Here is a 26704-nt window from a genome sequence, read left to right as displayed (position 1 = left end):
AGGAAAAAACAACTAATACAGTTTGACATTTCTGCACACAGTTGATACTGCAGGCACAGAAGGGCCTTCTGATATGGCACATGCAAAAGATATTCACACTGAAATAGTGAGTAATATGATATAGTCATGTGACTTGCTTATGGAAAAATAGAGCATCTATCATTTCCTCAAAAGCTTAATTCCACAGACGCCTATTCATCAAACCCTAATTGAATACCCTTTCATCAAACATTTACATCATCAAAACTTTTTCCTAGGGAAGGGAGTTAGTTGGCAGTCATTACAAATTTACCCTTTTCCCCCAATGTAGTGCAATCTAGGAGTTGGTATATATAACTGGGGGGGGGCAGCCCCCCCATGTTATGGGTGAGGGGGAGAACCCCCAACCGGTGAATTTAAAATAATGCGTTTGTTGCGATTGCACTGGTGGCCAAGTAGTTTCATTCCCCAGGAAAAAATTTCAATGATGTAAATGTTCAATGAAAGGGTGTTCGACTATTAAGTGTCAATGAATAAGCATTCGTGGAATTAAGCTTTCGACAAAGTGATATAGACCCACAAAAAGTAGTATGCTTGACTGAGGTTTTACCATTTTAATCAGCAAAAAAGGATGATATACAGAAATGGAAAGGTAATGATATCTTTGAAAAAGGTTGGCAATGTTGGCTGAAAAATCTCCACAATATGTCTGCATACCTTCAAATAAACATCAAAAGGAACAACAACCAAAGCATGGCTTAAGGCTAAATGGACTGAGGAACTTTGAGAAAAGAACTTGTAAAACTTTCACCAACATGCGCATCAGAATATCTTCATCTCTTTTTGGAAATAATTTACCAAAAGCAGTTGAACCTACATTCTTTAGACATTACGTCTACATGTTTCTGTCAGTCTCCAAAAGGGGCAAGATATGTGAGAGGAGTATGGAAATTCAAGAAGTATGCTTGCTTATAGTCTTTGACGGGTGCACCTCACTACTTGTATAGCAAAGTGTAAAACTTCAATATTAAGTCAGAAGGGAGAATATCACAGGTTGACCCTATTGCTTTCTACTGGCTTCTGGGGAAAATTAACGACACTGCTGTGCTTGCCTGCTATATAGGTGAGTTTGCGTGCGGTGGTTAGCAAAGCTTTGGCACTTCTAGGCAGATGGATGAAATGGTCTCGTACAATTAAATCAGGCCCACCATTCTTCAACAAACTGCAAAGTGGCATTCATTTATTCTGCTGTAAGGCAACTTTATTATGTTTCTATGTTTTATACAGTGAGATGCAGCCATGTTGTCTTGCTCATTACTTTAAACTGCCTCAGTGAAACACACCCCAGTAGGAAGAATTACCCAGCATGAATCACACACCTGGGAACCACTGAAGCTTTGGGAAATGTAGGGTAAAGAATCACTGAGAACAGGCATAGTAAAGATGGAAACCAGCAACAGCCATGTAGAACCAAAAACAACTACAAAAAGGTCTTGTGTGTTCTCTGACAGAATGACACAGTGTTACTAGGGCTGCAGTTATTTAACATGAAATGTGGCAGTTCCTAACACTAAGCTGATGGGCAGCAGCCCCTCCAAATGAAAAATCTGTTTAAACATTTTGTTTTAAATGTATTTATTTTTTCCTTTCCTCAAAAATACATTCTCCTGTTTTGGGACTCAGAATTCTATGTATGTATTACTAGTTCCTGTTAAGAAAAAAAAAAGAAGGTTGATTTACTTAGCTAGGCTGTTTTCAAAACAATCTGGCATTTAGATGTATTCCCCAATACGGAATAAGGCATCTGAATGCAAAAAGCTGAACTATATTACTGAGGTTATTATTTATATATTCATTCATTTGACCATAATCACGTATTCAAAATGTGCACGGTTGAAGTGGCCACAAATGGTGGCCATATCTGTGCGAATGTGTGTGTGAGTTGCAATGGTTTGAACTCTGACAGCAATGACAGGAAATGCATTTCTATGACCATTTGTTACGTATTTATCTATTTTATCACAATCCAACATTTAAGGTGTATACAATTATAATACCTGTAACTGAGTGGCTTATTTGATGTGTGTGGGAGTTGCAGTGGTTTACCCTGTGTATGTTTGAAAGCAATTACTGTGGCCATTACTTATTAAATACTTTATCTGAATTCAAGCATCAGAGGTATACACTGTCAAACTGGCTTCAGTTAGCAGGTACACCTGTTTTTTGTGTATGCACAAGGGGTCTGCAGTTTATGCATTTAACAACAAAGTGCTAAAATACAATACTTTTGGCATTATGCATTCATTGATTCATCTTATCACAATCAAACATCTGAGGTGGGCACAGTCAAAGCAGCCATAATCGGCAGGCAAAAAAGCATTTTTTCTTTTTTGAAAAAACTATTTCCTGCTGTCTCCTCATCACATTTAACCATCCACATCTTACATAGAAGGGCTATAGTGCGTCTCTGAGAAAAAAACATCAAAATCATTACTGTAACTATTTTTTTCTGACCACAGTAGAATATTTGATGTTTGTAAAAGTCAATAAAATGTCTGTAATGATCAGTACTAAGGTAGTCTCTGGATGAAACTATTATCACATAGCAGCTGGGTTCAGCCACTGACCAGCACAAAAATAGTCTCCATCCAGTTCCAGTTAATTCCACCCATATTTGCTTCCTGCTACCCTCTAATTTGCTATAACATTACAAGCCATGACTGATCACATGTCATTCAACTATTCAGGGTAATGGATTCGTACCATATTTAAGTAGCAGTAAAAACTCTTACCGTACTTCCTGCTTATCTGAAGAGACCACAACCACATACTCATGCATTCATTATTTAACCTGTTAAATGACAAAAGATTTACCATGAAAAGACCCATTTTCAAACTTTGCCTGTAGTTTTTCCAAAGTGACTATGAATCAGATTTGATTTACTACACCTTTGTTGACTAACCAAAAATCTTTCCCATGACAGAACCACATAGGTTCATAGATTAGTACTATGCTAACTGCATTTATGGGCCATTTTAAGCCTAGCCAATTACTCCATGTAAGAATCAAATCCTGCACCTTGTGTTTTGTAAGGTAAACACCTTAACCATTATTCCAATCTCCCACCCATTGTTTTCTATTAAAAAAACAGTCTGACTATCAGACGCAGAAAGATTGTAACACTGCTTCTGAATAGTGTAAGGGTTCTCGGCATTACCTCGTGCATTGAGACTTGTTACAGAAATTATGGTAGTACAGAGTAATACACAGTTATACATATCCTGTTGATTAATTTACCTAACAAGGGAACATATACCCATCATGTTCTCTGTAACTGGCCAATGGAGGCAATTGCATAGAAATGACCTACCCTGCCAGGAAAGAAACGGCTGTTCTTGAATTTTCGGAGAAAGAAAGCAATGAAAAAAGTTCCCGCCATGAGAACCAAGGACAGCAGGGCGGTATTGGGCTGCCCTGTGATTTTAGTTGGTGTAGATTCTGTAGTGTTGCTGTAAAAAGTTGTAGTGTTATTGATGGCAGTACCATTCGGTTCACTTCCGCAGTTCTGCAGTGGATGCTCCTTAAAGATCTGTAAAGAAAGAGCATTTAGTATGCAATTTATCTTAGACATGATTGAAAACTAAAACACTGTAGTACTATAAAAAAAAAGCAATTACTGCCCTCCCATTATTTTAGCTACTGAACTGCCACTGTTTACAAATCTGGAGATTAGAGATTACGGAAAGTGAGTCATCAAAACAAATGGAAATTTTGTGTAGTGTCAAGGTCATGAGCTGCTAATAAGTTTCATCCTGTACTCCCAAGTTCCATTCCCTGTGCCCCATTTGCCTAATGTAAGGGTCCCACCAAGTCACATAATTAGACAGTGCTTCTCAGTTACATGTACACCTGTAAACAAGTATTTGCACCTAGCAGGTTTAGCTAGTTAACAAAAAAGTGCACTATTAGCAGACAGTTGAGTGACAACATAATTTCCACCTCAACAAAGGCATCTATTCCAAATCACTGCAACATTGGCAGGTCGACAGTATGACACATTTTATGGGCACAACCAAGTGAGTATGATGGCCAACTGTGGAAAATATAAAAACTGGACAAAGTAAAGACCAGCACTGGTAGAGATTTTAGTTGACCCCAGAACAGAATTTGCTGTTAAAAAGGGATAATCAGTACGGCATATAAAATACTGCATTATATCCATAATAATCAATCAGAAAGGATTAGAAAATATAAAGATGAGAATAGAAAGGCAATTTGCATAGAACAATGGGAGGACATCAGTATGTCTCCCAAGTGTGCAAAAGCTCAGAAGATTTAGAATTTTTAGCTTGGAACTATTACATAAGTGTTTTTATACTCCAATGAGAAGTCAAAGAATTCTTCCTCAGATAGACAGCAAATGGGATGAGAAAGAGTGTAATGACTTGGCAGTCATTGGTTCTTATGAGCGGGGCACATGGATTTGACTTGCCTAGACATATTAAGGCCCTAAGTTTAATGTTATTGGCTGCCAAAAAGTAATTAGAAATGGAAATCAAAATATAAACAAACTGTAGATGAGGTACTGAACACTGTATACGAGATAAAAGAAAAGGACGGGAGATCTTTAGAAAATGGAAGGAGCAAACTACATAGAGATAAATGGATTTTGTTGGAACAACACATGTAGAATAATGTTCAACTTCAGGAGGAGGAGTGCAGTTTAAAGATGGCATGAATTGAGCAATTTGTGTAAAGATGGAGTCGATGAATGTTAAAAGGATGCACTGCATGAAAATGAGAAATGGTTTATTTTCCATTAAAGTACGGGCATCTGTGTGTGTCACTACTGCAACTGTTAAAACATGTTAAAAATAAGGCACACCCATTATTCTGTCCCAAGTGTCACCTATTTGGGCTGTTTCTCTCTCATTGTTACTCTTCAAGCAACAGATAAACAAGTGTATAGCTGTGAGAAGAAACATTCACAGGATTCATATTAGTCAGGGGGTGAAACTAAGATAATGAAAGGTTAAACATAATGAAATCAGTAGAACAGGGAGGTATTAACATCAGTAAAGTTCTCTGTTTTATGTAAGTTACAGTTCCCAGAATCCATTTATTTTTTTCATGCCCAGAGTTAACATGAAGACAAAATTGTTCATATACAAATTAATACTAAAAACAGGACCTGCCACTGTAAGACAGACGCACTGCTTTGCTCAAATTTTACAGTGTGTGTACTTTTACTGAGCAGCAAACAGAACTAGGTTGATAAAAATTATCGGCAGATGACCGAACTTTATACCCAACAAGTTTCCCACTGAAATGATGGACTATTCTGACAACAGAACATGGAATGAAATTTACAGAAATTCAGGCAAAACAGTATGTAATATGAACATTTACTTCGTAAAACTGTAGGAGCAGAGAAAGAATTAAAATATCTGAAAATTTTTCTGACACTAATGCTAAATTCCTTGTGTGTGTCAGCCACAAGACAGAAGACAAATTACTGAAGCACCTTTGAGTAAATGCATGTAATTGAAATCTCTCAGCCTCTGGGAAGGCATTACAGAAAAAAAATATTCCAATAGCTGTAGGGTACACGTCTAATATTTACAATGCATCAACCTAGTCAAAGTCTGAGATGGACTAGTAAGCCCAATCTCTAAGAACTCAGACAGGGAGGGTAGGGACTGAACAGAATTTTTTGATAGCTCAGCTATCCAAGAGGGGATTCAACTTAGGGCTACAGTTCTTGGTGGAGACTAAGGATTTTAGCCATGTAACACGTATGTACATTGGGTAATGGTGGGAGAGTGGGTGGGGATAGCATAAAGCCTTCACAGCTAATAGGACACCATACCTCGACACCTGAATCATTTCTCCACACACACTGTTCCAAGTACATAAGGGGTAAGCTGAAAAGGTGTCAGAAATGTCACAGCAGAAGGCTGTAGATGTGCTCAGGATAAGGCAAATTGCAAGAATCTACAAAGGAACCCTCCCCAAAAATGAAAGAAGCTGCATGGGTGACTTTGTATCTTTTGAGTCTTAGCACCTTGTAGGCATAGCAGGATGTACTAACCATCTAAACAGGCACAACTGTACCCTTTGTAATTTCAGCTTAGCTAGGTATTACTTTTCTACAATTAAATCACTGCTAACCTGGCTCTCTTGTGTAGGGGATAGATTCCTGACTGTATTCCAGGTGATTGACGGCTGCCTATTGGTTCTGGCACTGGAAATGCCAAGCAGGATGGGGAGGAGGAAAATGCCATGGTCCACTCACCACTCCCGAGGTGGGGTGGGGATGGTGATGGGGGGTTGTGCATACTCGTAAGCATACTGGGAGGTGTTAACTTCCTGGAAGAGACAGGGAAGCTTACTTTTTGGGCCTTGGGAAACAATGCTTGAAGGCAACACCCCTTGTGGACATGAAGGGACATTCTTCACTGCCATCCCTCTGCATGCCCCAACTCTATGCCTCTCAGGGTGTGTGCATTAGGGATGGAAGAAACTAGAGAAAACCCCAGGCCACCCCTTATGTCTGTGAGTTATGGCCCCCTTCTGGCCAAACCTTACCCCAGTGGTCAAGGAAGGGGCTGATGCAGACTGGGAGAAGAGAATGAAAAAAGTTACAGTGGATATAAAAAGTGAAAACACCCCTTGAGACCACAATAAATCATTTCAAAACTTTTCATACCTTTAATGTGACCTATAACCTGTACAATTCAATTGAAAAACAAATCTGTTAGGGTAAAAAATACAAAAAATAAAAAATGTACAATAAGCTGGTTACATAAGTGTGCACATCTAATATGTTGAAGCACCTTTTGATATAATTACAGCATTCAGTCTTCTTGGGTACACACCTGCCATCCATGAAGAGACTCTGATTAACCCCAAATAAAGTTCAGCTGTTCTAGTAGGATTTTCCTGACATTTACTCAGTTGTCTGCTACAGCAAAAGTCATGGTTCGCAGACAGTTTACAAAGCATCAAAGGGAAGTCATTGTTGAAAGGTATCAATCAGGAGAAGGGTACAAAAAAATTTCCAAAGCATTGGATATACCATGGAACACAGTGAAGGCAGTCATCAAAAAGTGGAGAAAATATAGGACAACAGTGACATTGCAAAGAACTGGATGCTCCTCCAAAATTGATGAAAGGACAAGATGAAAACTGGTTAGGGAGTCTGCCAAGAGACCTACAGCAACACTGAAGGAGCTGCAGGAATTTCTGGCAACTACTGGTTGTGTAGTATAGGTGACAACAATCTTCCGCATTCTCCATATGTCTGGACTATGGGGTAGGGTTGCAAGATGGAAGCCTTTTCTTATACAGGAAAAACATCCAGGCCTGGCTAAAACTTGCAAAACAATAGATCAAGTCTCCTAAATGCATGTGGGACAATGTGTTATGGTCTGATGAGACCAAGGTTGAACTTTTTGGCCACAATTCCAAAAGGTATGTTTGGCGCAAAAACAACGTTTCGCATCACCAAAAGAACACCATCCCATGATGAAGCATGATGGTGGCAGTATCATGCTTTGGGGTTGCATTTCTTCAGCTGTAACTGGGGTTTTTAGTCAAGGTGGAGGGAATTATAAACAGTTCCAAATACCAGTCACTTTTGGCCCAAAACCTTCAGGCATCTGCTAGAAAGTAGAAAGTGAAGAGGAATTTCACCTTTCAACACGACAATGACCCCAAGCATACCTACAAACCAACTAAAGAATGGCTTCACCAGAAGAAAATTAAAGTTCTGGAATGGCCCAGCCACAGCCCAGACCTAAATCCAATAGAAAATCTGTGGGGTGATCTGAAGAGGGCTGTGCACAAGAGATACCCTCGCAATCTGATAGATGTGGGACGCTTTTGCAAGGAAGAGTGGGCAAATATTGCTAAGTCAAGATGTGCCATGCTGATAGACTTCTACCCAAGAAGACCGAATGCTGTAATTAAATCAAAAGGTGCTTCAACAAAGTATTAGTTTAAGGGTGTACACACAACAAAGTATTAGTTTAAGGGTGTGCACACTTATACAACCAGCTCATTGTACATTTTTTATTTTTTTATATTTTTTCCCCCCAAACAGATTTATTTATTTTTCAATTGTATTGTACAGGTTATAGGTCACATTAAAGGTGGGAAAAGTTTTGAAATAATTTACTAATTTCTCGTTTTTTTTATATCACAAAAACCTGGCATTTTAACACGGGTGTGTACACTTTTTATTTCCACTGTACCTCACTGCAATACCACATTCTGTCCAACTAAAAAATAATGGACCTCATTTCTTGACAAAATGACATGCCATTGCTAACATGCACTAGTGTTAACCTACCATCACTGCTATGCAAAGCATGGGACACTGCATGCAAACAGGGAGCAGTAATTTATAACTTCCTATTTACCCAAGGATGCAGCTTCAGTATTTTCTGCTTTTATAGAACATTACTGTACAGTCTTTAATCTGAGATGCCAAAACTGCAAACATGCTCATAGATATTTATTTAAATGGGTATTCTGCTGTTCTGTCAGAATGATACAGTTCTAATTTATAACTTATGCTATACCTTCACAAGTTTGAAGAAAGTCTCATAGATGAAGATGATGGAGATGAGGAAGGCAAAGATCTCCTGAGTGAATCGAGAAACATACCGGACAAGAAAACTCCCCTCAAAAGCAACCATAAGCAAAACAATGATAATCAACCATAGACCAATCCACACTCTGCCAGTAAGATACTCCATATTATTGGATCTGCAAAACTGAGGAAAAAGAAAAACAGCAAAATTAGTCATTTCTTACTGTAGTGATACATTTAGTTACATCCCACATGCAAAATAACTATTCTGTCATCTAATTTGCAGCTGACCTGCTTTAAAGCATCTTCTCTATTAATCTTACACTACATGTAGATCCATCGCCTCAGTACTACAGCAAGCAGCACACAGAATACCAACCTGAGTCACCTTAAAAGGGATCAGTGAGTCTAACTTACTAGCACCCATGACAAAACTGAAATTACAAGAAACTAAACAAAAAATGCATAATGTGATTCTAGGTCCCATCAGAGGGCTGTAAGACTGAAGTCTGGTTGGAGGTTTGGTTGGTGGCAGGATTCCTTATTTTATCGGGTATACGGCAGATGAGTGAACATATTCATCCTCGGGGTTGAGTGTCACGAGCTACAGCGTTGATACTTTATTCCATGTTGGACATTTTAATGTGAACTTTTTTCGTTTGACTTTTGAGCTATTTTATATGAAGTTTTGACTTCATGAAAGAAGTACTCTTGGTTTGTTTATTCCGGTGGTATACAACAGACTTCTGGGAACATTGTCTTCACACTTAGTTGATCATCGGTGTGGGTTGGGCCATATATGGTTGTAAATTTTGAGATAAACTTACAGATTTTTAGAGCGCCCTTTTTTCACTAATAGATCTGTTTGGTTGCTTGAACTGTTGAGATGGATCTTATTCAGCTGCTTAACAGGCTTGCATCAGATAAAGATGATGTGGGTGTTTCTGAACAGTCACAAGATGTGAATTCTTTTGAAACAAGTACCGTACCAACCTTGTCATCTTGTGGTGATATTGGCATCTCAAATTATTTAAAGCTTATAATTTAAAAGGCATAAACTCCTAGGGGTCTCTCTGTTCATATTCAGCCCTATGTTAAAGGGATTGATGAGGTTTTGATTCGTGAATGGCAGGAGGCCCAGCAGCCAGCATCTATGTCTTTTGTTAGAACTTTATTGAACTTTTATGAAGGAAGGATTGGCAGTTTGACAATTGCTGTTTCACAATTATGTGAGTTGGCAAACTGTTTGAACAACAGGTATACCGGGAGCAGTTCATTCAGCTTACCAAAGATCTCATGTTAGTTGAGAAAGAATTGAGATCACGTATGGTTAAGAAATTTCAGAGGGATTCTAAAGACTATTCACATGGCAAACAGTTAAATTCCCAGAAGTTTGTTAAACTTTCGAGAAAAAAGGACCAATTGTTGGGTTTCAGGTAAGCGTAAAAGGAAGAAATCTATACTTAATCTATAAATCTATACTTAAATCTATATTTGGGTTGGGAAGGTGGCCTAATGGTTAAGGTGTTTGCCTTACAAACACAAGGTGCAGGGTCTGAGTCTCACAAGGGACAATTGGCTAGGCTTAAAATGGCTCGTAAGGGCAGTTAGCTTAGTACTAATCTATGAACCTATAGTTTAGTTTAAGCAGAATGACAACATTTCAGAAACTTCAGCTGAAGAATTTTCTTCTGTTACAGACACTGATATAGGAACACCTTCAGCGTCTCCCATAGCCAAAAAGAAAAATGTTACCCCTTTAGAGGATGTAGAAGGGCTGGACGTAAACATCACCACCGAGACAACCCCTTTGGATGCAATTAAGGGTTCCCAAATAGCATTCAGTCAGAATGTTCATATTATTTCATCTACACAATTATCTGGTGTTGAACTGGATTTACTAAATAAAGGCTTGGGTTTTTATTTGGTACCTGAACAAGATTTTGTAAAAGATGTTATTTCATTTTGCAGGTTGTTGAATCTTAAATTGTTTTTTTTTTCAGCATCAGAAGTCAAATAATGAACAAGATCATACTGGTTTTAGGGGGTTCAGGCACCTAGGCAGCGAGACTGTGGTACATTTGGCTGGGGATACATGGCTGAAGTGACATTCAGCTGCAGAGAAATATAGCCATTTCCAAATTCCCTCTGGGCAAAGAGAAGCGCACATTGCCATGCTCACAGCTTTAATAACCAAATGCATGGAGGCAGAAGTAATGAGTGTTGTGCTCAGTGTACAGTACATACTTGTGTAACTACAACATGTAGAAGTGTACTACAGCATGGAGGAAATCCTGCAGGGTACTGTAGTCACATTAATGCTCCAGTATGCATTTTAGGTAATGTTCTCTAGACATTGTGAAGGGAGTAGTGGTCTACACACACCAATTATAAAGGCACTGCCTATTGTGCACTGCATTTTTACTGCCACTGATATGCCCTCTGGCCAGCCTGCTGCCTGCCACATTGCCTGCTGTCTCATGTTTCCTTGGTGACCGTGGACATTGTAACACATTCTTCTCTTTGTCTACAGGGAATTTGCAAACACCCATATTGCTCTGCAACTGAATGTCACTTCAGCCATGTGTCCCTAGACAAACGTACCACATGGAAATGTCTCGCTGCCTAGGCGCCTGAACCCGGTTTTAGGTTTAAAACATCAACCTTTGTACCCCCTTCTAACAAAAAATGTGGCTATTTTCTAACAGCAGATCTTTAGAGATCTACATTTTATGTATAAGTCTCATAGAAATATTCCTGGATCCTGGATTCGCTCCCATGCATTCAGCACATCGGGCAATGAGCATTCTTCAGCACTCGTCGTTTCTATAGCAAGTACGGGTTTTACAGGCTACCCCGTGGCCCAACCCCTCCTCAGAGAGTGCACCACACAACTCACATACACACACTCACACCTAGGGCCTATTTAGAGTGTCCAATCTACCTACTACATGTCTTTGGAACATGGGAGGAAACCGGAGCACCCGGAGGAAATTCAAACATATGCAGGGAGGGCATGCAGACTCCACACACAAGGCACCCCAGCCGAGAATCGAACCAGAGAACCTCTTGCTGTGAGGTGGCAGTGCTAACTGCTACACCACTGTGCCGTTCCATAGAAATATTACCAACAAAAATTTGACACAGGCACAATATCAAGCCATGAGGAATTTAAGTAAAAATAAGCAGTTAGTTATTAACACTGCAGATGGGGGGGGGGGTGCAGTGGTGGTTTGGAATTGGGCCATGTATTATGCTGAGGCCCAAAAACAATTTTCTGACCACCCATTTTATCAACGAAAGTTTCTGGATCTCACCCCAAAGTTTAAAATCTGATAATGATAAATTTTTAAAAGTTGCTTATGAAGAAGGTATTTCTAAGGAGGTTGTTCATAACTTGATGGTAGAGGGTCCAGTGAAACAATATTTTCACATGTTGCCTAAAATTCATAAAGATTTTCGGCACACCAAAGCTGGCCAATAGTCTCGGGTAGAGGATCATTAACAGAGCTATTATCGGCTTACCTTACTCAGTATCATAAACTGCTATTAGCATGGCTATGGTCTTGTATCCAAGATACAATGGAATTTCTTAACATTATACAAGATATGCAACTTGAGAAGGGTTGGTATGTATGGACCCTCACTATTTCTGCTCTTTATACCAACATTCCACACTGGGCTGGGCGGATGGCCTTAGATTTTTGGTTAAATCGGGACTCTACATACAGCCCTGGTTTTAATGCATTTCTGCTTTAACGGAATATGTTATAACCGCAAATGTTTGCAACTTAAAGGTACAGCTATGGGACATCTTTTGCCCCAGTTTATGCAGATTTCTTCATGGTGTTTATTGAAGAACAGATCATTTATGACAGCAATCATAATACATTTTTGGACTATGGATATCTAGAGTAGATACTTTGATGACTGCTGGCTAATCTGGAGATCAGATTCCAGTTACGGACAAGAATTTGTTGAGTATCTGAATGAAAATAAGTGGGGAATTCATTTTATAGTCCATTTTCACTCCACAATTATTACTTTTTGGATTACTCATCAGGAGGATGAGACTCTGTTTAGCATTGCTTTTAGGAAATATCCCCAATTTAATACACTCTTACATGCTACTAGCTGCCACCCGCAACATATAATGCATAATATTCCTAAATCTCAGCTTCTTATGCTTCGGAGGATTTGTTCCGCTGGTCAGGAGTTGGTTAAACATGAAAGGGAGTTAGTGGATAGGTTTTATACCAGAGGTTATAAACGTCAGAATGTGGTTGGGGCTCTAACATCAGTCAGTGGGATTGATAGATCACAAGTATTACAATATAAAAGTAAGGGGTCCCAAATACATCAACTTATGTATTTTTTCATCAACTTGGTTAAAAAAATATTGGGGCACTGAACTAACAGATGACAGTACTAGGGATCTGATGCTCTCTAATTTCATATAGAAGGGGTAAAATTATGGTGGGATGGTTTAATCATTATAAAAAACCTAAGCATATTAATCCAGTTTCACATCAGACAACTTTAGATGGGCAACCCTTATTAGAATGTCAGCCTTGTAGGAATTGTATTTTTTGTAAATGTTTATAAAAGTAATTTTACATCTAAAAATACATCCACAGTTTTTCGGATTAATGTTTATGGCAACTGTAATTCTGATTGGATTATATATCTGGTCACATGTACACATTCCACATTTTATGTGGGGCAAACTTCCCACCCATTTAAAATAAGAATTTATGAGCATTTAGGTGATATCAGGTGTGTTTGTACCTTCAATGCCTTATTTAAGTATACTATTCAGCATAATTCTGCTAGATTTAGTTTTGTTAAAATGAATAGGATTACATCTAACAGAAATAACAAATCTGACTGGCACAATATATTAAATACTAAAGATGGAACTTGGATAATTAAATTGGGTTGTTGGAGTTTGCTAAGGATCTTTTAAATTCATTGGTTTAATATATTGGATATTGCACTGATGACAGCAAATATACCAAAACCAGTATGCTGAGCTTTGGGTAATGCACTGAGTTTTTTCATCATGTTGGATATTTGAACGAATAAAATATATGATGTGGAATGCTGACTTCTGAGTGCTGGCTTATGTGTTTTTTGTTTACTGAACAAATGTGGGCCATGCATCATACTGTACTTGCGTGGGCTTCACTGGATTTTTGTTTTCACCTTAAAAGGGACCATTGAGTCTAACTTAGTAGCAACCATGACAAAACTGAAAGACAATTACAAGAAACTAAACAGAAAATACATAATGTGACTCTAGGTCCCATCAAAGGGCCACCTTGAACATTCTCTTAAGTAATTTTGTTTGTGTTAAAGTAAGTTAAGTGATCACTTTCATCAAAAGCACCTCACAAGGCATTTTTAAGTTTAACAAGTCTGCCCCATTTCCAGTGTCAAGATAAACACTCAGTGTACGTAATAGTTTGCACTTCTTAAAATCAGTGTTCATTACATCACTTTTCCTACACCACCAGATATCTATGAAAAAAGAAGTTATGTACTCACCATAATGTTCCATCTGAGTAGTTCTACTTCATTTGTCTTCAACCTGTGGGATACCGGATTCGTATCGGATCCGAGACGGCAACTTTACTAGCATCTGCTCTGAGCTCCAAGCTCCTCCCCTTACCCATGATACAGCTCCACTACCTTCCAACCCCCAGATCGAGTCTGCTATACCTTATACTGATAACCCGACCTGAAAAAATACTTGTGAACTTTAACTACAGCCCGTAGGCTGTTCATATGCCAAGGTCCAGGGGAAGGAGGGAGGGACAGTTGAAGACAAATGAAGTAGAACTACTCGGATGGAAAGTTATTGTGCGTACATAACTTCTTTATCTGAAGTAGTTTACTTCATTTGGTCTTCAACTTGCGGGACAGAGTCCCCAGCTACTAAACTCCTGGGAGGCCCTCATGAAAGGATATTCTGGAGTACCGCGGAACCAAGGATGCTCTCCTTCTGGAAGTCAAATCCAATTTGTAAAGAGAAATAAATGTATGAGATGAGGATCAAGTAGTTGCAGAACAAATATCATCCAAAGACACTCTAGACCAAAAGGCTGCAGACGTAGTCATCGATCTTGTGAAATGAGCTCTCACCTGACCCGGAGGAAACATGCCTCTGTCCTTATAGACCTGAAGTATGCATGAAGAAATCCATCTAGCAACAGTGACCTTGGAGATGGGTGGTTTCCCCAAAAAAGGTTTATAGAAGAATAAAACAATTGATCAGATTTATGGAAATTTTTTCTCCTGTGTAAATATAATCATAACTGTCTATGTACATCCAGCAGGTGGAGTTTATATTCCATCTTGTTAGTAAAATTAGGAAAAAACACAGGCGAATTGATGGTCTGATTGATATTGACTGGTGATGCCACCTTAGGAAGAAAGGCTGGATTGGTCCGAAGGGAAACCCTATCTTTGTGAAAAATCATGTAAGGAACTTTGATGGGCAAGTCCTGCAGTTCTGAAACTCATTTGGCAGAGGTAATAGCCACCAGAAAAGCTGTTTTCCAAGATAAATATTTCAGATCTGCTGTTGCAGCAGGTTCGAAAGGAGGAGCGACCAAAGCTTGAAGAACCATAGTAAGGTCCCATGGGGGAACAGGATCCTTGACCAGGGGGGCATAACAGAAAGGTGCCTTTAATAAAGGCTTTACACAGTCTAGAGAAGGCTAGAGAGGCAGAATTCTCACCAACGTGAAAATGAGAAATGGCAGCCAACTGAACCTTGACAGTAGAAGAACTAGCTCCATGTTGAAAAATATCAGCAAGAAAATCAAGAATGGTGGAAATAGAAGCCGTAAAGGGGTCTAAACTCCTCTGACAGGCCCAAAGGGAAAAACGTTTCCACTTGCTGCGACAAACCTTCCTGGTCGAAGACTTATGAGCAGCCACCAAAACAGACGTAACTCTGGTGGATAATCCAGGAGTCCTAGCAATCACGGGAACTGGAGCAGCCAAGCTGTGAGCTTCAAACTGTCCAGAGTTGGATGAGGAACACCAAAAGGGTGTGAAATCAGATCCTGAATGGGATCCAAGATCCAAGGCGGAGCCAGAAGGTGAGACCAAAGGAAGGGAAACCATACCTAGCGAGGCCAAAATAGGGCAATGAAGATCACTTTGCTCCCCAGTCGACGAGCTTTCTGTAGAAACCTCGGAATAAGAGGTACTGGAGGGTAAACATACAGAAGACCGGGAGGCCAAGCATGAACTAGAGCATCTCTGGGGGACTCCCCTGGCAGGGGGTTCAGAGAAAAAAACTAGCTGCACTTCACGTTGGAAGGAGATGCAAAGAGATCACAGCAAGGCTGACCCCACTCGCGAAAGATCTGTTCCGCTACTGAAAGATTCAGAGACTACTCGTAAGGCATCAGAATAGTCCGACGTAGGCTGTCCGCTAGGATGTTGGACTGTCCTGGAATGTGCATTGCGATGAGAAAATGGCTGGTGGAGATCGCCCATTCCCACACTCTCATGGCCTCGCGACAAAGGGGGTAAGATCTGGTCCCTCCCTGTTTGGTGATATACCAGACTATTGACATGCTGCCTGACTGAATTGCAATCATTCCCAGAAGGAGAAAGGCATGAAGGGCCTGCAACGCTAGAAGGACCGCCCTTATCTCTAGGACATTTATGTGCAAGCTGGTCTCTACAGGGGACCACAGGCCTTGGACAGTCCTGCCCGAATAATGCCCCCCCCCACCACCCGGGTTGGGAGGAGTCTGTGGTCGCTGTGGCTTGGGCCGGGACAAAGGGTCATCCCTCCAAAATGTCCGGAGAACGCATCCACCATATGAGGGATGACCGACAGACTTAACTGAGTTGAACTGGATATGCCAATGGCAGTTCCAGCAGGGACCATTGTACAGCTAGAGTCCACTGCAGAATTCTCATGTGTAACCGGGCACACAGGAGAAGTGTTATAGTCGCCGTCGGGCCTAAGGCCCTCAACACTGATTCTACTGTTGGGAGATGAGAGTGGTAGATCAGGGAGACATGCATCCTCAGGTTTTGCACTCTCTCCGAGGTCAGGAAGATTTTGCACTGCAAGATAACTATCCTGGTGCTGATGTAGTCGATCACCTGTACAGGATCTAGGAGTGATTTGGATGCGTTGAATGTGATCCCCAAACTCAGAGCAAGGATCAGGAAATAATTCCTGGTTGGGGAGAGTAGACACCTGGTGGGAGCAGTGAGGAGCCAATCGTCCGGGTACGGATAGACTTTAATCCCCTGAAGCCTCAGGTGAGCCGCTACTACCACCATCACTTTGGTGAACACCCTGGGGGCTGTGGTGAGACCAAAGGGTAAGACTCGAAATTGGTAATGACTGACTCCTAGCCAGAAGTGGAGGAACCTCCTGGAGCTTCTGTGCATCTTTATGTGATAGTTAGCATCCTGGAAGTCTAACAAGCACATCCAGTTGCTCTCTTGCAGGTACGGCATGATGGACTGTAGTCTGACCATCCGCAACTTCGCTTTGGCAACTGACAGGTACAGGGTAGAAAGGTCCAGAATGGGCCTTAAGTCCCCCGTTTTCCTTGGCACCAAAAATAACCTGGAATAGAAGCCCGATCCAGACTGATCTTGGGGGGATGGTTTTGATGGCTCGTTTTTCTAGCAGCTTGGAAATTTCCTGTGCTGCTGCCTCCCTTTGCATCGGTGGTACATCTGGGTGTGTTTGGGAGATTTGGGTACCCACAAAGGGGATAGATTATCCTCTGGATATGATCTAAAGCACCCAGTGGTCTGATGTTATGGACTCCCATACCGCTAGGTGCAAGGACAATCATCCCCCAACTGCCTCCAGAGTAAAGCAGTTGGGGACACCCCTTAAGGTTGCTGCATGGATCTGTCCGAGAAAGGTTCTTGAGACCCAAAATTCTTTGGACCCCCTCTGCCTCTGGGCTGGCGTCCATTCTGTCCCCCTCTGCCTCTGTGGGAAAAAGAGCTCTGAGCGTCCCGGGAATACTGTGACTTCCGGAACCACATCTTCTTTTTCTCTCTCTGGTTCCGGGAAAAAGACCTTTGAGGGTTCGAGAAGCAGATCCCGATGGCAGACGGTGTCTTTCCGTCTTTCGCACTCTGGACTAATGTCTCTTTGATGGTCTTACCAAAGAGAGTAGAGTCGTCATAAGGGGCATTGGCAAAGGACGCCTTGAAAGGTTCCGATAATTGACATAATCTGAGCCAGATGTTGCGCATCATGGACACGCTGGACCCAGCTGCCCTAACCGCTCCTTCAGTAGCATGTGAAAGGAGTCGCATGGACGTGCTGAAGATTGATTTCAAAGTGGCCATCCTCGCAAAGAACGAGACCCTGTCCTCCTGCGACATGGACTTAAAGGGAGACTCCTCCAGCTCCTTTACCAGGTCGCGTTAGAGTTTGGTAACATGGGCCAGGTAGTTCAGTGCCCTAATAGAAAAGGTAGCTGAAGCGTAAACTCGCTTCCTTAAGCAGTCCATTATCCGTGACTCTCAGTCAGGAGGATGAACTGTGGCATCCGTGACTCTCAAGTCAGGAGGATGAACTGTGGAGCTCTCCAGGGCAAGTTCCTTCTTCGTGGCTGCTGCTACCACCATAGCGTCTATGGGGGGAGCCCTTGTTCCATGCTAGCCTGTGGGAGAACTCAAAATTTTGTCAGGCCTTTTTGGAATTGGTTCCATAGTGTCTGGCTCCTTCCATGCCTGTGAGCTGTCCAGGTCCACCAAAAGTACTGCCGGAGGGGACACCCAGGAAGTAGATGGGCTCGTGCCGAAAGCCTCCGGGAACATGGACTCGTCAGAAGGAGGTTTTGGGGCAGACCAACCTCCCTGTTGGCGTAGGATTTCCATGATGTCTCCAAAGGAGACATCCTCAGGAGGTAATCTAGGGGAACCTTCTCCATCATCCAAGTCAGTATCCTCAGTGAGAGACTCAGCGGAATCCAAGTGCCTCCTCTCTTGCACGTATGCTTGCAAGGCAGCTCTCTGGGGGGAACTCGCAAGCCACTTGTTCCTTAGTGGGAACCGTCTGAGGCTCCTCAAGCACAGGCTGTCCCTCTGGTAAAATGATGGGGATCGTAGAAAGAGCCTAGGGGGTCTGGCTGGTGTCCGAGGGGACAGACAGGGGTCTCGATCCAGTGAACAGAACCCTTTCTACCATGCTGAATGATGAGAGAATCGGAGCCGGGCCTGAAGTAGTCAGAGCTCCGAGGGAGGGAACTTGGCCCAACAAAGGTGGAGCCGATGAAAAAAGTTCCACTCCCTCAGATCAGACACCCAAGCTCCGGCTCCAAGAGCAGCTCGGATCTCAGCTAGTTGGATCTGGCATACACCAGGCAGCTGTCGGTGTCGAGGAAGCAGGTACCGTTGGTGCCGACCCCCTGACTAAAGCCATCCTTGGATCCGAATACTCCGAACCAGATGGATGGATCGGAGAAGGAGATATCGGTTGGAAAAAAGAAAGCAAGTTCCCCCTCCTGAGGGAGAAGGGGCTGGCAAGACCCCCATCTGGATCAGAGTATGAATGAACCTACTCATCATTTTATCCATATCGACCTCAGACAAAGACCGGGTGGACCTCGACGAAGCCAAGGACCCTGACCTTGCAGGTCGGGGCACTGAGGCCCTAGAAGCTAAGCATGTCTCCTCCGAGTAAAACCTCGGAGATCAGAGCCAAGGGGAGTCACAAATCCTTAATGTCTTGACTGGTGAAGGGAGGTCTGGAGACCTCTTATGTTTTTCCCTCGACTTAAGACTCTCTCTCCTTCTCTCTGCCCCTTTTCCACTCTGCTTCCGCAGGCTTTTGTACAGGAGGTTGAGTCCCAGCCTGGAAGGGAGGGAGAAGCCAGGGGAAGAGAAGAAGGAGAGATGGCCACAGCAGCCGCTGTGACCGAAGCTGAGGTAACTGTCTCAGAAGGGGGAAGAAGACATTTCAGGGCCAACTTGGCCTTCCTGTCTTTAATGGCGCGCGGATTAAACCCCACACATATAGTGCAGTCTGTGCTCAGATGGGCCACACCCAAGCACATAACACACAGTGTGGCCATCCGCAGGGGATAATTTATGGCCACACTCAGTGCATCTTTTGAATATAGGCTCATCAGCCATGGTAGCAGAAGAAAGAATAATTGACAAAAGAAAAGTTATTTCTTTCTTACTGAAAAACACCTACTCACCACACTCACACAGAGAATACACTGAGTGGGGAGGGGAAGCAAAAACACACACAACTACTCTAAACTAAGCTAACAACTCTAAAAACTAGAAACTCGACACACCAAGCAAGGGGAGGAGAAAGGGGAACCTACACTATCACTACCTAAAATTTAGAGACAGAGAAGAAATGTTAAAGTTTTTACCCACTTACAACCTGGAGCTCTGGAGATCACAATGCTTTAGCTATTCACTGCAAACGAGATCTGGGGTTTGGAAGGTAGTGGAGGTGTATTATAGGTAAGGGGAGGAGCTTGAAGTCAGAGCAGATGCTAGTAACGTTGCCGGCTCGGATCCGATACGGATCCAGTATCCCACAGGTTGAAGACCAAATGAAGTAAACGTCTTCAGATCTAGTTCTATCCTGCACAAAGTCAAAAGGTCTTCAGATATGATTTATGTATAGACTGATTCTGAACATTTGTCTATTTAACAAGGTAAGTGGGCTGGTTGAAACACCATTTTCAGCCACAACCTAGATTCAAAGCACAGAACCATTACATACTCTACTCTCAAAAATCATGCTCCAAATTATTCTATGCAGGCAGTAGTTGCATAAAAGCACATTTTGAACAAAATTATTGCTAGAATTATGTACAATGGTTAAGCCTCAAGTATTTAGCCGAGAGATTTACCACAACATACTGAATCAAACATGGACACAGATACAAGACATAGGAACAATACATAAGTAATTAGAGCTGAGCTTTCTTTGCAGCATATAAATAAACTTCATTACATTTCACTGCATTATGAAAGACAAATAAGTGTTTAGTATTATGTGATATAGCATAAAGGTAACCTTTATTCAGGAACAAAGCACATTAAAGGAAACATCTACTCTAACACTGAAAAATATATAATTCTAATCGCATCTTGAAATTCTGCACTTCGAATACATCAAAATAACTATTATAATTCATTACACTTTAATTTGTTATACCCCAAATGCACTGTATGGGACTACCATACTCTTGTGAAACTTTCAGTCTCTTTTTCATCTTTATAAATGGAATTTGTCTGTCTACAATATGGCACAACCTATAAGGCCTTTATCCTTTGCTTTGTTACAGTGACAGTGCTGTGTGTCTTACTGACTTTTTAGACTGTCCTTGCAGAAAGTCAGTATTTTCAACTGAATTTCTATGCTGTAGGTTTACTTTAAACTTGTAAAAGACTTAATGGTTCATTTACATATTCTTCAATAAAGTGATAAAGCAAAGTGTGTTGTAGTTCTTAAGATCCTTAACTTTCCCACACTTCTGTTAAGTTAAGGCTCTTATTTACTGATGACCAAGAGTTGTCATTTTAAAGTGCTAATAATGCAAATCATAACTGCCTGTACTTTCTTCTGCTACAATGTTTAATTCTGCGGTCACTCATTCACTTAGGAGAGCATATGAAGTTGCTTGTCCTGCAAGGCCACTGTCACCACAGCTAGCACTTTGATAAACACTTCGAGCAGAAATGGAAGACCGAATGGCAATACTTTGTACTGAAAGTAAAGTCCACCAAGCATGAACCAACAAACCATCCCGAAGGGATCAAAAGGCAACGAAGAGTAGAAAGGAATTCAACACGGCCAGTGATACCCTTTTAGTTGCCCAACCAGCTGGGAAGTTACCATATGAAATTCACTAAAAATGTACTCAATGAAGCCACTGATGTCTGTAGTGGAATTATTTTATTTCTTTTTGTTGACTAAAAGTCTCTGACTGGGCAAAGCTCATTTTCAGTGGAGGCCCAGGGAGAAAACCACCGCCACATATATTTAAGGATAAAGTAGAAATGTCAGAAAGAAACTGACATGTAAAGTAGGGATTAAGGTTGGAAGGTAATTGAGGAGTGTTAGAAAGGTTTGTTGTGTAAAAGGGGAGACAGTTTACAACAGGATAGGGGGGTATAAGCTAACAAAGGAAAATGGAGTTACCCTGTATGTGCATGGCCATGTGTGGTTTATGTGTTGTTTTTGTAAGGGGTTTGATGGTTCGTAGTCTGTTTTAGGTATCCTGGGATGGTTTTAGATATATGCAATGGGAGCAGAGTGAGTTACCTGCTGAATGGTTCTTGTGCAGTAAAATGTTGTGTGCCTTAATGCTGGATAACTTAAGCCAGCTTAGCTGTTTCAGGGCTCTGCAATGATGAGTCTTATATGCAAGGTTAGCAGCAAATTTAGCTACCTTCTTTTAAAAGTTGAAGAATTTAGATTTAAATGCAGTAGTTAGATTAGTATGACGAGGCAAGGCATATACTAGGGATGAAGGAAGGTAGGGAGAGGCTAGTGTTCATCCTGAATCACCTGTCAGGTAGCATTTGATTCTATGGAGGGAGAAGAGCTTCTGGTTCATTTTTAGTGGCTTGCAAATATGAGTTTGATAAACATGAGGTTTCATTAGGATGCCTAGAAGTTTTGTTTGGTTTACAGTTTTACTTTCTGTCTCGCTGGATAAGATTATTTTGAAAAGTCTTTTTGGTACTGTTTAGGAGTGAAGAGCAAAATGTAGGTGGTGTTTAGGATTAAAAAAGTAGATCTGTACCCTTTATCCAAGTTTTAATACCGGTGAAAGCATTTTGCAAGTGTTAGTAGTGATAGGGCTGCACACATAAGGGTTGAGTCATCAGATTACTGAACTATGCTAGCCAGGAGAGTGGCAGTATGTAGCTTTTTATTCAAATGTTCATAGGTGTGTACTAGGCTAATGGCCCTGGAGCCTTTACAAGCCTAACCCGTAGGATTACTTTGGCATTGTGCCACTCAACCTTAGTTCCCAGTGCCTCTGTCGAGAAGAGCCACTGGAGTGATCCCTGGGGTGAACTTTCTATTTCCCATCCACTCATCAAGATTTACAGGTTCACAGGAATAGTTGAGTAAAGGGACTGAATATTTTTTTAAAAAAAAAAAACACCACACCTTTACTGAATTATCACTTATGACACAGGCAAACTTGCATTTATAAAAATGTAATCAAACCATATTAACAAGTTCACATTTACAAACATTACACATCACATATAATGTTCTATGCAATATATTCAAATCGACATTACATACATTATTCAATTCTTGCCTTCTCTTAAACCTCATTCCTCCTCCCAAAACATTTTTCTTCATGGATTATTGTCACAGTTTCTGTTTTTTTTTCTATGCAATTTTACTCATATACTGTTCTTTTATCTCTGTTATAATATTCACTACTTCAAGTATCACTGGTTTACCCTTAGATTTCCATTTTCTAGTTAATTACTTTTTTGGCAGCCATCAGAATTAAACTTAACAAGGTATGTCTAAGCAATTCAGATCCTGTATCCCAGCCAGCCTTTTCTTTATTTCGACTTCCAATCTTTGTAATTTTATCAGCTTATCTGAATATCAGTTTAAAGCTTCTTCCATTTTCCAACCTTTTGAGTTGACATAACTCCTCAGTAGTTTATTTTAATCAGCTATGAGCACAATTGACTTATTTTCCCCTAGATTACTGGAAGTCATGAATTGCACCAAAGCTGTTGCTTGAACTTCTTTTTGATGAACAGCTGCGGAATTCTTCCCAGCCAGTATTTTCTCCTCACCTTTTGTGGTTGATTTTCTTTCAGGTCCTCTAAATTTCTTCTTTGCTAGCATCTAGGCACACTAGAGAGTAACTGAAATTTACCTAAAAAGACAAATAATTGGCTCTCTTTTCTGAGTTTGTTTTCACACTGGGAGACATAAAATTAATCTGTTCCTTGGTTTGCAGCCATCTTGGAAGTCCAATTTCCAGCTTTATTTTTCACTGAACTGCTTACCATTTTATCTTTAAATGAATTTCCCTCAGGAAAGAATGCTCAGAATTCTCAAGTTTAATTGCTTGTGCCTGCAGACAGCTCTTTCAATGTATACGTAGTTAGCAATGAGAAAAAAATAGCTAATTTCTCTACAGATGCATGAAGAAATGTTTGTAAATTTTACTCAGAACAGAAGATACATCTGCCTTTAGCTACAGACTTCTTCACTGGCACTGAACATCTGCTAATGGAAAAAAGCTAGTATCTTTGCAGATCCAAGGAACTTAACAGTTTTTATTGCGTTCATCATTTTGTGTTATTTTGCAAGCCTACCTGCTTACAAAAAAGTATTTGTTTATAGTTTAAGCCAACAGCATTAATCTAGGCAGCCAGCCTTATTAAAATATGAGAAATTATATAGTACTAAACTGTACATATGGTATAATCGATGCACTTTTACATTCCACCCTCACCCCTGCAGTCCAAGATCACAGCATCACATAAGTTAATCTTGCTTCTGTCTAGCCCTTCTTCTTTTGTTATAAAGTAGAGCCTATATTTCTTACAACAAAAAGTACGTTTACTTTAATATCTTTTAAGACATCCAACAGTCACTAAAAAAGATCCCCCCCATATTAAAACTATCCCGGTATGCACTATACAAAATTGCTTTACTATATAACAAGCAGTTTATATCATGAAATGTTTTATTCAAATGCTAATAAGTACAACTATTTTACTTGGTTATTTTTTACTCTCAATGTCCTTCTAAACATTAATGACAAATTGAAGTGCATGTTTTACAGTCTGCACACAGGTTTAAGAAAGTTAGCTAAAATTCCAGTCTTTCTCAGTCACCTTTTCCTTGCAAAGCCATATTTCACAAATGTGACTGCTGCTTTACAGTCTCCCATTTATTCACTAATTTCAGTGTTACTCGTCTTTATTCTGTTCATCTCCATTTCCCAACATGACTCCTTTTTCCAAGTCCAAGGTAATCCTGACTCCTAGTCAACTTCTGTTCCTTTGTCTGTCAAGCATTTTCCTTTGGAACACTGGGAAAGGCTGCACTGGCAAAGTCTTTCTACGAACTTTATTAACAGGATAATAAAAAACAAAATTCCATTCTGTTTGATAGCTCACCTTTTGTAGGACAAACTTTTGTATTTCTTCCTTAGTCTGTTCTTCCTCAAAAATGTCATTGATCCTGCAGGAAAAAAAATGCTCTGATGACAGATGGATGCAGCAGCTTGAAGCTTACATATGCCTTTTGACGTTCCCTGATTTCTGGGAAAAATTTGCTTTTCTTCTGCCTGCAGTACAGTGAATAATAATTTTCCACAAAAAGTCTGCTATTTTAATACTTTTCCCTTCTGAGACAGTTTTGTCAGGATAATCTCTTTCTGATGGTATTACTGACTCTTTAATATAGGTAATTAGCTGCTTTCTCATGGCCAGGTTTGGACAAAACACTCAAATGTGCCCTTTCAATTAATTCCTGCTGTGGAATACCAATCCAGTTACTTATTTATACTTTCATAAAATGAATACAGGCTGTTCTAATTTGTAAAAGCAATATGCTAAGATGTGTTATGATCTTTCAAATAATGTTGAAATTTATGAAAGAAGTTATATATCTGCTTATAAACACTCAATGTATAAATATGAGTTACTTCTGCACAAGGGCTTTAGATTGGGCTATTTTAGTCAGGAAGATGTGGATAAAACGTTTTCTACTAAGGGATGTAAATTAGCAGTGTTTTACTGCTTACTTAAAATCCACAAGGGTTTTGAAAAGCTCCAAGGCCTTCCGATTGTTTCTGTTCAGAAATATTTTCTACATAATATAGGTTTATTTTACATGAATATCTGCTCCCATTTGTTGAGAATACTTTAGCATATATTAAGGATATACAAGACTTTATTGTTAAAACTTCTGATTTGAAGTGGGAACAGGGAATGTATTTGGATAGTGCTGTATATTGTACATTAACATGGGATTCAAGCACTGGAATATTTTTTGTTTGGGGGGATACCCCACTATCGGAATTAATTCAGTTTTGTTTGGAAAATATATTTGTTTAACAATGAAATATTTCATCAAAAACAAGGTACAGCCATGGAGGCACCATTTGCCCCCATGTAAGCAAACTTAATGATGGCTGTTTTTATTAAAATATCTGTAAATATTTTAGATGCATTGATGACTTGATATTTGTTTGTAAATGGGGTTATAATGAAGTTAATTTATTTGTGAACTCATTGCAGCAGAATAGATTTGGTTTAATATTTAGTGGTTTACAAATGGGTGAATAGGTAAGCTTTTTGGATGTGGATTTGTGAGGCATGGAAGATGGTTTTATTAGAAGGAAGGTCCATAGGAAATTTGAAGGGGATTTACAGTTTCTACATAGAACTAGCTGTCGGCCCCCACATTTAATTTTGTTCTAACCATATAGTGAGTTTCTACGAATGAATAAACTTTGTAATTTAGATATCCATTTTGAGGAAGAAGTAAGACGATCAGCTGAAATGTTTATTCAAAGGGGGTATAATAATAAAGACTGAGAATATGCAATAAATAGAATTATGCAAAAGCACTATAAAATCATAGATCTTACAAAAAAAAATAGGAGAAAAATGCAGGGGATATACTAAATAAAGGCTTCCCTTTTTTGAGATGGCGAACTTCACTAGAAAGTTAAATGCAGGTAGTGAGAATAAAAAAGTATACTTTGTGTCGGTTTTTAATATAGTGAACAAATTATACAATTGTATTATTATTATTGGCCTATGCTATTTAAAGATCCTAGGTTAGTCAAACTTTTGCAAGATAGACCTTTACTTTCTTAGTCAAACTTTTGCAAGATAGACCTTTACTTTCTTATAAGAAAGCCCAACATCTATCTGACATGATAATATGTAGTAAGTTTCAACTGCCTGAGGTTCAACTTAATTATTGGAGTTTCCACTGTGCGGGCAACTTTTAAATGTAGGAATTTTCTGTTTGCCCCTATATAGTGGAGAGCTTTCCTTTTATTAATGGTGTAAAATTTAAACCTAATCAGTGTTATACATGCAATATGGACAGAATTGTTTATGTTTTAAGTTGCTCATGT

At 40.1% G+C, this 26704-nt stretch overlaps 1 protein-coding gene across 4 annotated transcripts in view; it reads right to left on the bottom strand.

Annotated features, from left to right (window-relative positions):
• The window catches only part of SLC4A2 (solute carrier family 4 member 2), a 2370566-nt gene that overhangs the window by 309975 nt on the left and 2033887 nt on the right, over window positions 1-26704 (bottom strand). For all 4 annotated transcript variants that reach the window (XM_044067584.1, XM_044067586.1, XM_044067587.1 and 1 more), the window contains 2 exons: window positions 8566-8760; window positions 3351-3569 (listed from right to left, as the gene is read on the bottom strand). In XM_044067584.1, coding sequence (XP_043923519.1) covers window positions 3351-3569; window positions 8566-8760 — 414 coding nt within the window. The remainder of the gene's footprint in view (window positions 1-3350; window positions 3570-8565; window positions 8761-26704) is intronic.

The sequence above is a fragment of the Protopterus annectens genome, chromosome 3.part1 (assembly GCF_019279795.1).
Source record: "Protopterus annectens isolate FY-2018-M chromosome 3.part1, PAN1.0, whole genome shotgun sequence".
NCBI lineage: Eukaryota > Metazoa > Chordata > Ceratodontiformes > Protopteridae > Protopterus > Protopterus annectens.
This window is presented reverse-complemented; position numbering and strand designations above follow the sequence as displayed.